Source organism: Sminthopsis crassicaudata, chromosome 6, assembly GCF_048593235.1.
Source record: "Sminthopsis crassicaudata isolate SCR6 chromosome 6, ASM4859323v1, whole genome shotgun sequence".
Classification (NCBI taxonomy): domain Eukaryota; kingdom Metazoa; phylum Chordata; class Mammalia; order Dasyuromorphia; family Dasyuridae; genus Sminthopsis; species Sminthopsis crassicaudata.
In genome coordinates this window covers 161,017,132-161,030,990 of record NC_133622.1, presented here as the reverse complement: position 1 = coordinate 161,030,990, position 13,859 = coordinate 161,017,132, and the positions used below count along the sequence as shown (strand labels likewise).

Sequence of the window (13,859 nt, the reverse complement as noted above, 5' to 3'; positions counted from 1 at the left end):
TTTGGCCACAGACTAGAAAAGAACTGATAATGGAAGAATTTATAATAAGCCTTCCTCTGAGGCAGAAGATATGAATAAGGAAGGCAAAGGGGGAAGGGCAAGGATGTGATTTTCTGAGAACCAAAAGCAAAATGAAAAAGATCTGTCTTTTCATCTCTTCTAAAATGTAATGTTAGGGGGCAGCTAGGTGGCGCAGTGGATAGAGCACCAGCCTTGAATTCAGGAAGACCTGAGTTCAAATTTGGTCTCAGACACTTAACATTTCCTAGCTGTGTGACCCTGGGCAAGTCACTTAACCCCAGCCTCAGGAAAAACAAAAAAACAAAAAACAAAAAACAAAACAAAAAACAAAAATAAAATGTAATGTTAGACTTAAAAGTTAAAATGAAAATTGTTGGCTCTTTTTCCTTCAGAGAAATTTCTTATTTTAATAAATTATTCCTACTAAGTAGACGCCATGCTTTCCAGTGTATACTTCAATGCAGAAAGCTAATTAGTGTCCTCTTAAATTTGAGTACCTATGTGACATAGCTTCTGCCTCTCCAATCCACTTAGAGCTCACCACAGGATATATATTTAGGTCCAATTTGGCAGGAATTTCTAGTGACCTTTTCTGGGTAATGTGTATAGACCTAGAAGAAATGACAACTGTGTCTTTTCAAACCACCAATACTGAATCCAGTTAAAGTCCAAATTCAGTTTAGACACTGGATAGGCAATATTTTGTTTCAGGCTTTTATTATATTTGTATAAGAATTGCTACCTAAGGGCAGTTAGGTGGACCAGTAGATAAAGCACCAGTTTTAAAGTCAGGAGGACCTGAGTTCAAATCTGGTTTCAGACACTTAACACTTCCAGTTGTGCGACTCTGGGCAAGTCATTTAACCCCAATTGCCTCAGAAGAAAAAAAAATTGCTACCAAAAGCCCGAAATTCAGTATCTTTGAGGAGCTTCACCATAGCCTCCAATGGCTTTGCAGTTGGCCTGGCTTAACACAGTGGTCCTGCTCCCTTAAACAAGAAAACTTGTGACGGAAGATAAAGATAAAAATCCCAGCTGTAATCCTCCCCTAAAGAGCACTCACTGCCAGCTGTGATGCTGAGAGAGTGAACAGAGCGATACCTACAATATAACAGAGATGTGCTGTATGGGGGGCCAGGAGGGGAAGACACTCCTCCTGGTAAGGGATTACCTTCTAGTCATCAAAGTCCGGATCACAACCTTGCTTCCTCAGGTAGGTTCTTTGCTCCAAGGACCTAGATAGACAGTGACTCCAGTTTCCAAATGTTAGTAATCCACTGAGTATTTTACTGATAAAGTCTAACAAGCTTTATTAAACTTTATAGTGCTCTCTATACTGTATATACTACATTATACGACATACTTTATATTATATTATTATATACCAGTTATTCTACTAAGCTCTATAATGAAAAGCAAAAGGTAATTTCTGCTCTCAAGAAACTCAGTCTAAGAGGGCAGAACAACCGATATTAAGACATAATTGACACAAGAGATTGGATATGGCCAATGGATATGGGGTTGGAGAGTGTGGAGTGGAGGATGATACTTAAATTTTAAGCCTGGGTGACTGGGAGGATGGAGGTGCCCTCGACTGTAATAGGAGATTTTTAAAAGAAGGAAAGGTTTGAAAATGAAAGAAAATAGAATCCATTTTGGACACAAGTCTCTGCGACATCCAGTTTGAGATTTCTCAAAGGCAGGGAGACTAGAGGTTTTTGTTTTTATTATTGCTCAGCCATTTCAGTCATGTGCTGCTCTTTATGATCCCATCTGACATTTTCTTGGCTAAAGATATTGGAATGGTTTGCTGTTTCCTTCTTCAGTTCATTTTACAGATGAGGAAACTGAGGTAAGTAGGGGCAAGTGACGTTTTTAGGATCACACAGCTAGTAAGTGGCTAAGGCCAGATTTGAACTCACGAAGCTAAATCTTTCTGGGCCCAACACTCTTATCAACTCTACCACCTAGGTTAGGGCAGGATAAATTGATCCTGAGAATTATCTTCATAAAGGTGATAGAGGAATCATGAGAACTGATAAGATCAAGTGAAGGAAAGAGGGGCTCATGACCGAGTTTGGGGGATATTGATAATTAGCAGTCATAAACTAAATGATTAGTCTGGGAGTGCTTTTATGGAAAAGGAAAATATAAAGTCTTCCGGTGTCTCTACAATCCCAATCAATTGCCTTTCGCTTTGACCTTCATGACATTTTAAATATATTAAATGTAATAGAGTAAAAATAACCATTTGCTGGACAAAAATGTAAATGGCCTAAGGTCATGCAAGTAGGAAATGGTAAAGCTAGAATTTGAACTCAGATTTTGAACCCCAAGTAAAACCTATTGTTAAGTGTATCAAGCTGAGTTCTGCTGACAGGTGCCTCCTAAGCCTCTCTGTGCTGCGCTGGCCTTGCTTTCAAGAACTCCATGGATGTTATCTTGCTGCTCTCTCTCACACATCACTAATTGCCTGCTTGAGGTGCAATCAGATTCCCCAAAGACAGATTAATGTATCAATACCAAATGGAAATTTTCTCAAGGATTATCCTTCTGTGCATATAATGTGAAGAAGAGTTTACTATTGTGACTTTTAAATGTTCATTTTGTGTGGTGTTTTTGTTTGCTTTTTAGCCCTTGTGGTAGCAGTTCTTCGTTTTATACAGTTGAAACCCAAAGTTTTAAACCCGTGGCTGAATGTGAGTGGCTTGGTGGCCCTGTGCCTGGCTTCCTTTGGAATGACATTACTGGGTAATTTTCAGGTACTTTCCTTTCTGCTTTTCTAGTGCCCCATAGTAATTGTGCTTCTATTTTACCTTTAGTTCCAAAGTAACCATTCGCTTCCTGCTTACTTAAATATGGCAGCCATTCATTTGCTTTTCCTGTATCTCTAGAAATATGCCTAAGGATGCTAATCGAACCTCCTCCTCTTTCGCTTCCTGGGGATGGAGAGGTCTGGATGGGTTTATATGCCAGGAGGGGTGGTCTTTCATTCTATTCTGTCTTTGTTATGTAAGTGCTCTGAACTGGGTGTTAGGAGTAGGATCATAGACTTCATTTGATAGAGAAACTGAGCCAAGAGAGATAAAGTCAGTTACTAAGCAACTTCCCACCAGGAAGGTTCAGAGTTAGATTATGAATTCAGGTCCTTAAATTTCAAATTCAGTGCACTTTTACTATATCAATGGTATCAAACTCTGCTAGCTGCATAATGATGGAGAAATCTCAAATTAACATAATCCATGTTGTATTGTATTTTTATTTATTCTTTTAATATTCCCAGTTACATTTGAATCTGATTCTGACTGTCCCCAGGAGTTTGGGGGCTTAATTTAAGACTGATACCTCTGTATTCCCCAACATTGGCTCTCCATTATTTATTTACTGAAAGGTAGTTTTAAAAACAGAACACTAGATGGCACCATAGTGCAGAGAGCTCAATGCCTGGAGTCAGGATGACATATTCATGAGTTCAAATCTGACCTCAACAACTTATTAGTTGGATGATCCTGGGCAAGTCATTTAACTCTGTTTGCCTCAGTTTCCTAATCTGTAAAATGTGCTGAAGAAGGAAATGTCAAATATCTTTTTCCAAAAACATCACAAGTGGGATCACAAAGAGTAGGACACAATTGAAAAACAACTCTCCCCATTTTTTAAAGGAGAAAACCAAGACAGACAGAGGTAAGGTGATTCCCATCCGTGAGTAAGTATCTGAGGCAAGGTTTGAACTTGGGTTTTCCTGACTTCAAAACCACCACCTCAAGAAGCCAGAAGGCTAAGTTATATGAGATCAGTAAAACTATCTGGTATTGGATGTTCCCTTCAAAGGACAAAGGAATGGTCCTTAGAAGTATGACTTATCATTCTAGACAGCTGACCAATAGCCATAGCTATTACAAAATGGATATTCTGAAACATTATCCTGATTGTTTCATTACAGCTATAAATTTCATCTGGGGACTGTCCTTCCTATTCTTTATCCAAGATAGCAAATGTTATCATGTCCTACAACTATATAACTATATATACTAATCTCTGGCTGTACAACTGAACAAACTGAATACGATCAGTGAGTTCTCTAATTCCATATTCCATATCAAATTTCTGGTGTTATTTTAAAACCACTTCCTATGAATCAGCAAAGCTCTCCCAGGGCACCAAACTCCAATAAGTTATAGAAGATTATTCGGTCTCACATGCATCTTCCCAGGATCCCTTTTGACCCCCTAATAAGTCAGGATCCAGATTTCCCTCATGAAAGTATATCTAGGAAAGGCACATTGTTTTGTTTTATTTTATTAAATTTTTTAGGTTATGCATGTACCATTATCGTATACATATTTCTATATGATACATTCTGGAAGAGAAAAATCAGAACAAAAGAGAAAAGCCACAAGAAAGAAAAAAAAAAAACAGAAGGGGGAAAAATGGTGAAAACAGTTTGCTTCGATCCACATTCAGTCTCCATAGTTCTCTATGGAGAATTATGTGGATGGCATTATCCATCCAAAATTTATTGGAACGGATTGGATGACTGAATTGCTAAGAGCTAAATCTATTATAGTTGATCGTCACACAGTCCTGCTATTGCTGTGTACAATGTTTTCCCAGTAAATTCTTTCAGGCGCTTCTGAAATCAGCCTGTTCATCATTTCAATATTCCATTATGTTCATATACCATAACTTATTCAGACATCCCCAATTGATGGGCATCTAGTTGTTTTCCAATTTTTTGCCACTACAAAAAGGGCTGCTACATTTTTGCATTTAAGATCTCTTTGGGATATAAAACCAGTAGAAACATCGCTGGGTCAAAGGGTATTCACAATTTCCTAGCCCTTTGGGCAGAGTTACAAGCTGTTCTCCAGAATGGCTGGATCAGTTCACAAATCTATCAATAATGTATTAGAGATGGGAGGCACATTGTGAGTTGTTGTATTACCAAACTGAGCGCCTCTTAAGAATAAATTCCATCTTCATGAGTCAGAAGGGATTCCTAATTCAGCTGCAGGTGTTTTTGATTAAATGAATGGACATTACCATTTTCAGGGCTGATTGTGTGATACAAGTGACATGACTGGCTCTATAATATTCTCTAGCCTTTCTTCCTTGCTAATCTGTAAAGAAGGCTGTCTAAATATTCCCCTAGAAATCAAAGAAAGTCATCTTGGTAACTAGAATGTTTTAAGGACCAGTTAGAATTGAGCATCAGTTGGGGTTTAATAATAAAAATACTTCAAATTTGATCTAGATTTTGCAGAACACATACCTTTAAAAATACTCATGATGCATACTATTCTCTCTCTCCTATTTCTCAACGTGTTATCCCTGGCCGAGACCCTACCAACCAGTATGGGACTGTAGCATCACCACCTGCCCCAATGCCCTGAAATCTAGGAGCAAGGGAAGGAAGGAACTTCTTTCCTTCCACCTTAGATGGTAAAAGGCCCTGTTTATATAAGATCAAGGTCTTCTAGATTGAAAATAAAAGCTGGGGAAGAAGTCAAAGAAAGTTACAACTGTTTGATCTTGGGGAAGTCTTTCTCAGTTCATTATACCCTTGGGCCTCAGTAATTGGACATGGCACAACTTTTCAAACTTTGGGATCAGAAGACACAGTCATTCTTATTTCCTGTTCCACATTGATTTTTTTTTTTTAAAGGCACTTGCTTTTTAATCACAGCAACTACTGAAAAACCCAGCTTCTCAAAAATAGATAGGAAGCTTCTGCACTCAGCAGGAAATAGTACTATTCATTCTCTGTGTTTTCCTAGAAAATTTAAAGTATCTCCAAGAACCACAGCCTGAAGAGGTGAAAAATAAAAGACCGCAGCATTGTCTGTGGAATCAGCCTACGCCTTCTGTGTCTAAATTGCTTGGATATTTTTCAGGATGGCCTTGAACTGAACTTCTGAGAAACCTTTCTGGACAGGCTATTCATGGCTTGAATGTTTTTAAAAATTAACTCTTTATTCTTTTGAACTAGGCTGAATCTTCGTAATTCTATTTGGGTTTTTGGGGTTTGTTTGTTTGTTTGTTTTTTGGGGGGCAAAGATAGAATTGTTCACCATTTCCTTCTCCAGATCACTTTACAGTTGAGGAAACTGAGGTAAGCAGGGTTAAGTGACTTGCATAGGATTAAAGTCTTATAAGGGAGTCAACCTGCTATGTACAAATGAGATTTAGATAAGATCAATAGAAAATAACCAAGGAAGGGAAAGGTGGGAATGGAAGAAATGACATCTTGGGAGATAGGTGCTGTTGTTATCACTTCTTTATAGCTGAGGAAGAAGCTGAGTGATTTGCGCAAGTTGATACAGGTAGTAAATGTCTGAAGCAGGATTTGAACTTAGTTCTTATCCCTAGCAAAAGGCACCATTTATCTCACCATCTAATGGTATTATATATACATGATTCTCTAACTATCATTCCCAAAAAATGATAGCATTTCTCTGCGTTTGCTTTCATGAGACATCTCCTTTCCTTGGGGATGTGTTCTTTGAGACTGAGCAAAAGACAGAATGAAAAGGATTTAGAAAAGAAAGTGAGAAAAGGGAGATCCTGAGTGTTGATGGCTTTTGCTTGAAGTTTGGCAAGTAAGAGAATTTTAATATGATTGTTGTTGTCTTTCATTCTCAAAGAGGACCATGACATAAAGGAGGTGATAACCCATGACATGCAGAGTTTAAGTGGAGGGCCGCATAAGGTCACTTGCCTCTCTTTCCCCTCCAGAACTAACTGAGTCCAGTGACCAGATATTATGTGAACACTCACTAGAAATATAATGTGATCACTCACTAGCAGGAATAGTAAGCAGTAAGAGGGTTTTTTTGTTATTTTTAACAATGCAGGGAACACAGACATGTTTGTAGAAAACAAGGAAAAGTACATAAATTTGATAGAGATTGAAGAGAGAAATGGAACAGAAAGACAGAGAGACAGATAGAAGCACAGAGGATGATAGTAAACTCAATCTGCCCTAGAAGACAGAGGAGATTGAATCAAGAGTGCAGGGACTAAATCTACTACGTTTATCTGCCAGTTCTGAAGCCTTAGACAGAGAGCCACAAGGTCCATGGAATTCCCAAGAACTGAGAAAGGTTGTCACCAACTAAAGCCATTTAATTGTGGGGGAAAAATTCTATTCTCTGTATTTTAGGCAAAAACTGTCCAAAACAGTTTTATAATATACAACAAGCATTCTCACTAGGAGAGAGGTCCAGCTATTCAAAAGTTCTTCCTCTTCATTGGAATTCTCTCTGACTTTTGAAAAATACCGATTTATATCTTACTGTAATGAAATAAAAGATAAAATTCCACAGCAAAGCAAAACAAAAGTATGTAGGTTAGATTTAGTTGTTTTTTTTTAATTTGTTTAAAATGAACAGTAGTAATATTGAAGAAATACTTCCCTGAAACTAATTAACTTCCTTTTTGACCACTCCCTCTAGGGTTTATCCCCTTTTTTGCTCAGAGATATACAGGAAGATTTAAGTCATTTAATTGATTTTTTTTAAAAAAGGCATTCCTGCTAGTTGTTGAGTCACTAAAGACTGTCTCATAGTTTCAGGAAATTAAGATCTTTCCCTTAAACTGATTAAATCTTCTCAGGAAAAAAGGAAAAAGAACTTATATGTTCTAAAATATTTATAACAGCTCTGTGCTGGCAAAGAATTTGGAAACTGAGGGGGATACCATCAGTTGGGAAATAGTTGAATAAGTTTGTGGTAGAATGGAAGGAAAAGAAGCAATTTCTTTCTCTTCCTTTCATCCCATTAGTGGTGGTTTCTAGAAGTGATTTGTCTAGAGCTTGATACCCTGTCTAGTAGTTATAGAATCAATTCTAAGCTCAGCAGAGGGAACAAAGACTCCAGCCTAGATACAGACCGAGGCTCGCCTGAGGGAAGAAGCATGACCCAGAATAGCAGAGGAAAGAGCCGGCTCTGGACCCAAGAGAAGCTAGCCTTACCAATTAAAAGCTGGGCAACAGAAAAGTCTACAAGAGAAAAGAGAAGAATTCTGGAGTTGAGTAGCCTCAGCATGTGTTTTCCATGTGTATCTTATTACCATCATACCCCAAATTGCAGCCATCCTTTCCATCCCTTCCACCCCCATTGATTCTTTTGTGAAGGTCATCTTTTGCACTTAACCTTTAACTACTAAATGGGTGTTGCCTCAGTGAAAGCTGGAGGAAAACCTATTATGACTTTCTTAAAAGCCAAAATCTCCCACTGCATCTGGGGCCAGCTGGTCAACCTAACTTGCCACTAGACATCAGTGGCTTTGGAGAGAGAGCGAGAGAGTGGGGCTGGTGACTTTGCCACCAGCTGGGGACCCAACCCACAGGTTTGAAAGCAATTTGATGGAGTAGTCCAGGGGCATTCATTTTTTGGGAATGTTTTCTCATAATCCGTTTACTCTCTCTTTTCTCACATCTTCCTAATAATTTTCCCCATCTCAGGGTAGGAATAGAATGAGTGGTACCAGAAGACTTTATAATCATTAGAGATCTATATTTCTTTTTTTTTTTCTTTTTTTACAAATGAGCCTCCATATGTTATATTGTTTATTCTTCTCCAAGCTCACTAATGATGAAGAAATCCATAATGTGGGCACTTCCCTAACTTTTGGATTTGGTACATTGGCGTGTTGGATCCAGGCTGCTCTGACACTCAAAGTCAACATCAAGAATGAGGGTAGGAAGATTGGGATTCCAAGGGTGATACTAGCAGCATCTATTACTCTCTGTGTGGTCCTCTGTATCCTTTGAATATAAAAAAAGAAAAAAAAAAAAAAGGTTGGTTTTTTTTCTTCTTCTTTTAGGGAGGTTTGAATACAAAGCAAACATAGTTTAACTATCTAGACGTTGACACTCCCTTCATGGCAGCCTTAGCACTATTCAACAAAGAAGGGGAGGTTTGCTTTGTTTCTGTTTTTTATCTTCAGTTTTGTCAGGCTCCAAAGGGGATGATGAGTTAGAATGTCATCCATTACTTTCCAGAACTGTTTGAACTGGGTAATGTCTTCTCTTCAAAATAAAGATGGTAGATTTTCCCCTTTTGGGGAAAAATTTTAAAAATGAAAAAACAAAAACATTCTGAATTACAAAAGTATTGCAATTGTTTTTCCCCTTTGAAAAAAAACCAAGCAAAACAAAGAAAAACACTGCCATTAATTTAGTAGGATGATTCAATTGTTTTATTTAATAAATTATCTAAGAGGTTAAAAAAGCAATTAAATTTATATCTTTCAGAAAAAAAAAGTAACTAGTTATTCTAAAAAGTAAACTCAAGTCATAGTACATTTAGTTATCCTGGACAGAATGAACAATTAATACCATATAGTATGTGTTGTAGCAATTTGTTTAGCAACAAAATCAACTCTCCCTTATTCAGAGATTCATTCTTCCAGTTTGTGAACTTTCCAAGCCCTTTAAATCTCTTTTCTCTGATGACCACCTGCCCTTTGATCATTTCACTAATTATCAGTATCATTTACTAATCAAATAGGTCAGAGAAAGTTAAAAAAGCTGAAATTCAAAGCAGCCATATTTGCTTCTCTTTTGCAATTTGATTTAAAAAAAAAAAGTTGATGGTTAAGAGATTAAAGCTCTGTGCTTAAGAGTTTGCTATTTTGTTGCAAGAGCTAAATAAGGGAGAGGGGACAGGATGTTCTGGCTTGGAAGAGCTGATTGTTGAATTTTCCATGTGAACATTTCCACCTCAGAATCAGAAATCAATAAACACTACAAATGTTTTGTTTTGTTTTGATGATTGTCAAAAGCTAAATAGGAGAGGGAGAGGAGATGGGATGTTCTGGCTTGGGAGAACCAATTGTTAAGTTTTCAGTGTGAACATTTCTACCTCAGAAATCAATAACTATTATAAATATTTTTTTGTTTGGTGATTGTCTAAACTTAAGAAAGTGATGGAGGAAATGTTCATAATAAAAATTAAGCTTAAATATGTGTTCCCAGAGCTGGTTGTCAGACATTTACCAGCACACCCTTGGAAATGGGAGAAAGTCCATTTCTAATTATTTTGCAGATTTTCATGATCTAAGCTATTTAATGCCAAATTAGCATAAAGGTCTCAGCTTTACTTACATCTGGGCACTCCATCAGAAGAAGATCACTGGGTAGAGACTCCAGATGGCTCAAGAATCATTATCCTAAATTCCATCTGAGTCTTAAGAAGCTGTTTATTAGAAGTTCCCCATAACAGCAAGAATCTTCTCATTATTCTTAAGTGGATAGACACAGACGTACCAACTCTGATTTGACCCATGTGGTTCTGCCTATTCTTTTTCCATTTTGGAACTGTTCCCCTGTCCCCCACGTCAGAACTGAGAGGAGGAAGTACAGAGCCAGTGGCTTCAGAGCTATTAAATATTGATAATTAAGTGTAATCTTGGAAAAAAGAACAGTTTCAAAGGCTTATTTTGATTTTTTTTTAAATAAAAATTACCCCTTTTTGTTTCTTCTGTAGAATTTTTGCTGTGAACACACAAAGGAATACCCATGGTATTTGGGAACTTTAGTAGGTTCTAACTCTTCCCCCCCCCCCAATAGTTCATGGCAAAAAAGGATAAAAATGGCTCTTGAAGAATAAAAGTATATTCGGAGAAGGGGCCATTTCCCACTTTGAGTGTAAAACTTGATAGAACTTCTAGGTTTTTTGGCTTGTGACTCATTTACACCCAAATTAATTTTAGAAATGTCTTCCCTCCACTCCCCTGTCCCCAGACCCTTAAGTCATTTCCTTGCTGTCTGCATCAACATTTTGTTCAATTGTTTTTCAGTCATGTCTGACTCTGCAACCCCATTTGGGGTTTTCTTGACAAGGATATTGGAGGGGTTTATCATTTTCTTCTCCATCTCATTTTGCAGATGCAGAAACTGAGAGCAAACAGGGTTAACTAACTTGCTCAGGACCACACAGATAATAAGTGACCGAAGTCAGATAAAAACTCACAGATTGAGCTTCCTTTATCTACTGTACCATCCAACTGCCCCCTCCTCAGCTACAAAATGGAAATAAAAATGAGCATCTCCCTCCCAGTTATTATGAGGATCAAATGAGATATTTATAAAAGTGCTTAGCAGGGTACCTAGCACATAGTAAGTGTTTAATAGACACTTATTCCCTTACCCTTCCTTTTCCCTGTTTGTAAAAGGCTTAGCCCTTATTCATCTTTGAATAGTCTATCAAATTATAATGATAGTGGAAAAGGGAGGGTGCAACACCGCCTGTCTTTAAGGTGTCCACTGACAATTCCCAGTGTGTTTTTCCTTGACTTTTCCCTTCCCCCAGATTTCATTCTCATGGCCCAAGAAATCCACATGTACGCAGCCCGGATTCAGTGGGGCCTTGTGATGTGCTTCCTGTGTTACTTTGGCACCTTTGCCGTGGAGTTCCGACACTACCGTTACGAGATCGTTTGCTCCGAGTTCCAAGAGAATTTCCTGAGTTTCTCTGAAAGCCTATCAGAAGCATCTGAGTATCAAACCGACCAAGTGTAATTTGACTTCCTTTGACCTTGATGGTGACCATGGGGGAAGGGGTAGGGGCTGACACAGGCAAAAAATGTCACATATGACATATGACACTCACCAACACACACACGTATGTTCACAGCCACTATCACTAAAGAGCCTCTCTTCAGGGTGGATTGTTTCTTTAAAGGGGAAGAAAAAAAGAGATGAACCCCTACATGGAAATTCTTGTATCTTCAATACAAACAACAGACCAAGAAGCTTTTGCAAGACCATTTATCTCCCCCACCTTGCCTGTCCCTTTTTCCCAATCCTCCCCACTCCCCTGCCCTCCTTACCTATTATGATTTCTCCATTCATATCCTTTACTATTAGGTAGGATCAGTCAAAAGGGGAACGAAGAAGGCACCAATTCCTCAAGCTTTTCTTCAGGTCTAAGGAGGATTGGAACAAGCCATTCAAAATCTTCAGAGTTCTGACCCGGATGAGCTTCGTAATGGATGACCCTTGTCTGAATGGAAGTTATCCAAAGAAAAGTCCTCAGACATTGGGGGTTTGGGGGAGCCTGCCATCCCATCCGACACCCGTTTCATTGTGACTTAAAATTGGTGCCATGTGTGTCCAGTGAAAAATTATGTTCCATAATTTTAGAGAAAAAATCTACTAGGATGGGTTACAGAACTACCAGTATGGGAAACAAGATGAAGATGTGATTTTGTTTTTAAATTGCTTCCTATAGTCTATCCTGGATAGTATTTTTTGTTTCTCTGATTCCCCGAAATTGTCTCTTTAGTTTCACTTTGGATCTCATGGTCAGAAAAGGATCTTAATATACAATGTCTGCCTTGTATTGTAGCCAACCACAAGAAGTCAGAATGTTATCCCCTGAAGGCTTAATTTACTGGGGTTGGGGTGGGGTGGGGGTTTCCATTAGAGGAAGCTAAGATAACTTATAGAAAAGGATGAGCAATAGAGAGGACCAAAAAGGGCTGGAGGCTGTCTCAGATGAGCCATCATGAAAAGGCAAGCATTAGGTTACCTTAGTGCAAGTTTGAAAGCAAAAGAGGCCCATGAAATGCTCGGACTTGGTGCCCCAGTATTCCATGGACGCATGGCTTCTGGTGTGCCCAGGGGTGGAGGCTGCCGCAATTCAATCATATCATCCTGCCTGCGCTTTGTTCTGGAGATCCTCCTGGCTGGCTCAGAGGAGCTGGGATTTCACAGATTTACAGTTTTAAAAACCACTGCTTTGGATTGAATGAAGGAAACATCAGCAAAAATCATTAAAGAACAAAAACTAAAACTAAGCAACGAGATTTTTTTTTTTAATTTTAAGTATGGTGGGACTGTCATCCACATGAGGTGCAAGAATAAAGGTAGTTGTGAAAGGGATTTTTAAAAAAAAGCTAGAAAAAAATAACTTTTTGGCTAAAAGTCAGCAAGCATTATCAGGAAAAATTTCAAGCAAAGAATAATCTTTTTATTAAAAGGGCATCTATTTGTAAATATTCCAAGGTAACATTTATTCTTTTTAAAAAGAAAAAAAAAACTGCTTTTGTTTTTGTCATTTTTATATTGTAAAATTTTATCAAAGAAAAACACGAAAGGTGTGTGATGATTTCTTTAACTTTCCACAACTAAAAATCAAGCTGCTGACTTTGGGTGGTGGGATATTGTACTATGCTTGTGAGAGTCTGTCTAATGGTGTCCTCTGGCAAAGCTAAGCAATTACCAATATCACACACACGGTCAGGACCACTAAATAAAATGCTTTTATGACAAAATAGGCTTCGTTTTTCCCTTCCTAGTGCTTCTCTCTAGTCAAATCTCCTTTGGAAAGGGAGTGAGACTTGGGTGGATGCTCTGTAACAAAACAAACTACAGTGACACAAAACCAATGCCTCAGACTAAGGGAGTTGTACAGCCTTGGTCTAGAAGATAAGAGTCCAGCTGTTCTGAGCTCACAGAACTCAAGACCTTTGAAGATAAATGGAATTGGCCCCTTGCCTTGCTGAGAAAAGTGATGACTATTAAGAAACTATGAAAATATGGTGGGATCCGGGGCAGCTAAGGGGAGATGGGGAGAAACGGACAGAAGATAGAATTTAGGATTCAAAAAGACCCAAGCTCAAATTTAGCCTCAGAGACTTCCTGTGTGTCCCAGTCTTGTCTGCCTCAGTTTCCTCATGTGTAAAATAATAATAGCATCTACCTCAGGGTAGTCAGGAGGATAAAAGGAGTTATATGCAAAAAAGCACTTTGAAAACCTTAAAGAATTATATATTCTTCTTCTTCTAATTATTATTATCACTACAGCAATGGGACTCCTGGGTAGAAATAC

General features: G+C 38.2%; 1 protein-coding gene across 9 annotated transcripts in view; it reads left to right on the top strand.

The window, feature by feature from the left end:
- Positions 1-13,302, top strand: part of TMEM150C (transmembrane protein 150C) — a 53,097-nt gene extending 39,795 nt beyond the window's left edge. For 8 of the 9 annotated variants that reach the window (XM_074276426.1, XM_074276424.1, XM_074276429.1 and 5 more), the window contains 3 exons: positions 2,656-2,783; positions 8,606-8,783; positions 11,337-13,302. In XM_074276426.1, the coding sequence (XP_074132527.1) occupies positions 2,656-2,783; positions 8,606-8,783; positions 11,337-11,545 (515 nt within the window). In that variant the 3' untranslated portion in view covers positions 11,546-13,302. The remainder of the gene's footprint in view (positions 1-2,655; positions 2,784-8,605; positions 8,784-11,336) is intronic. The other variant, XM_074276420.1, reaches the window with a different exon arrangement.
- Positions 13,303-13,859: the final 557 nt, after the last annotated feature.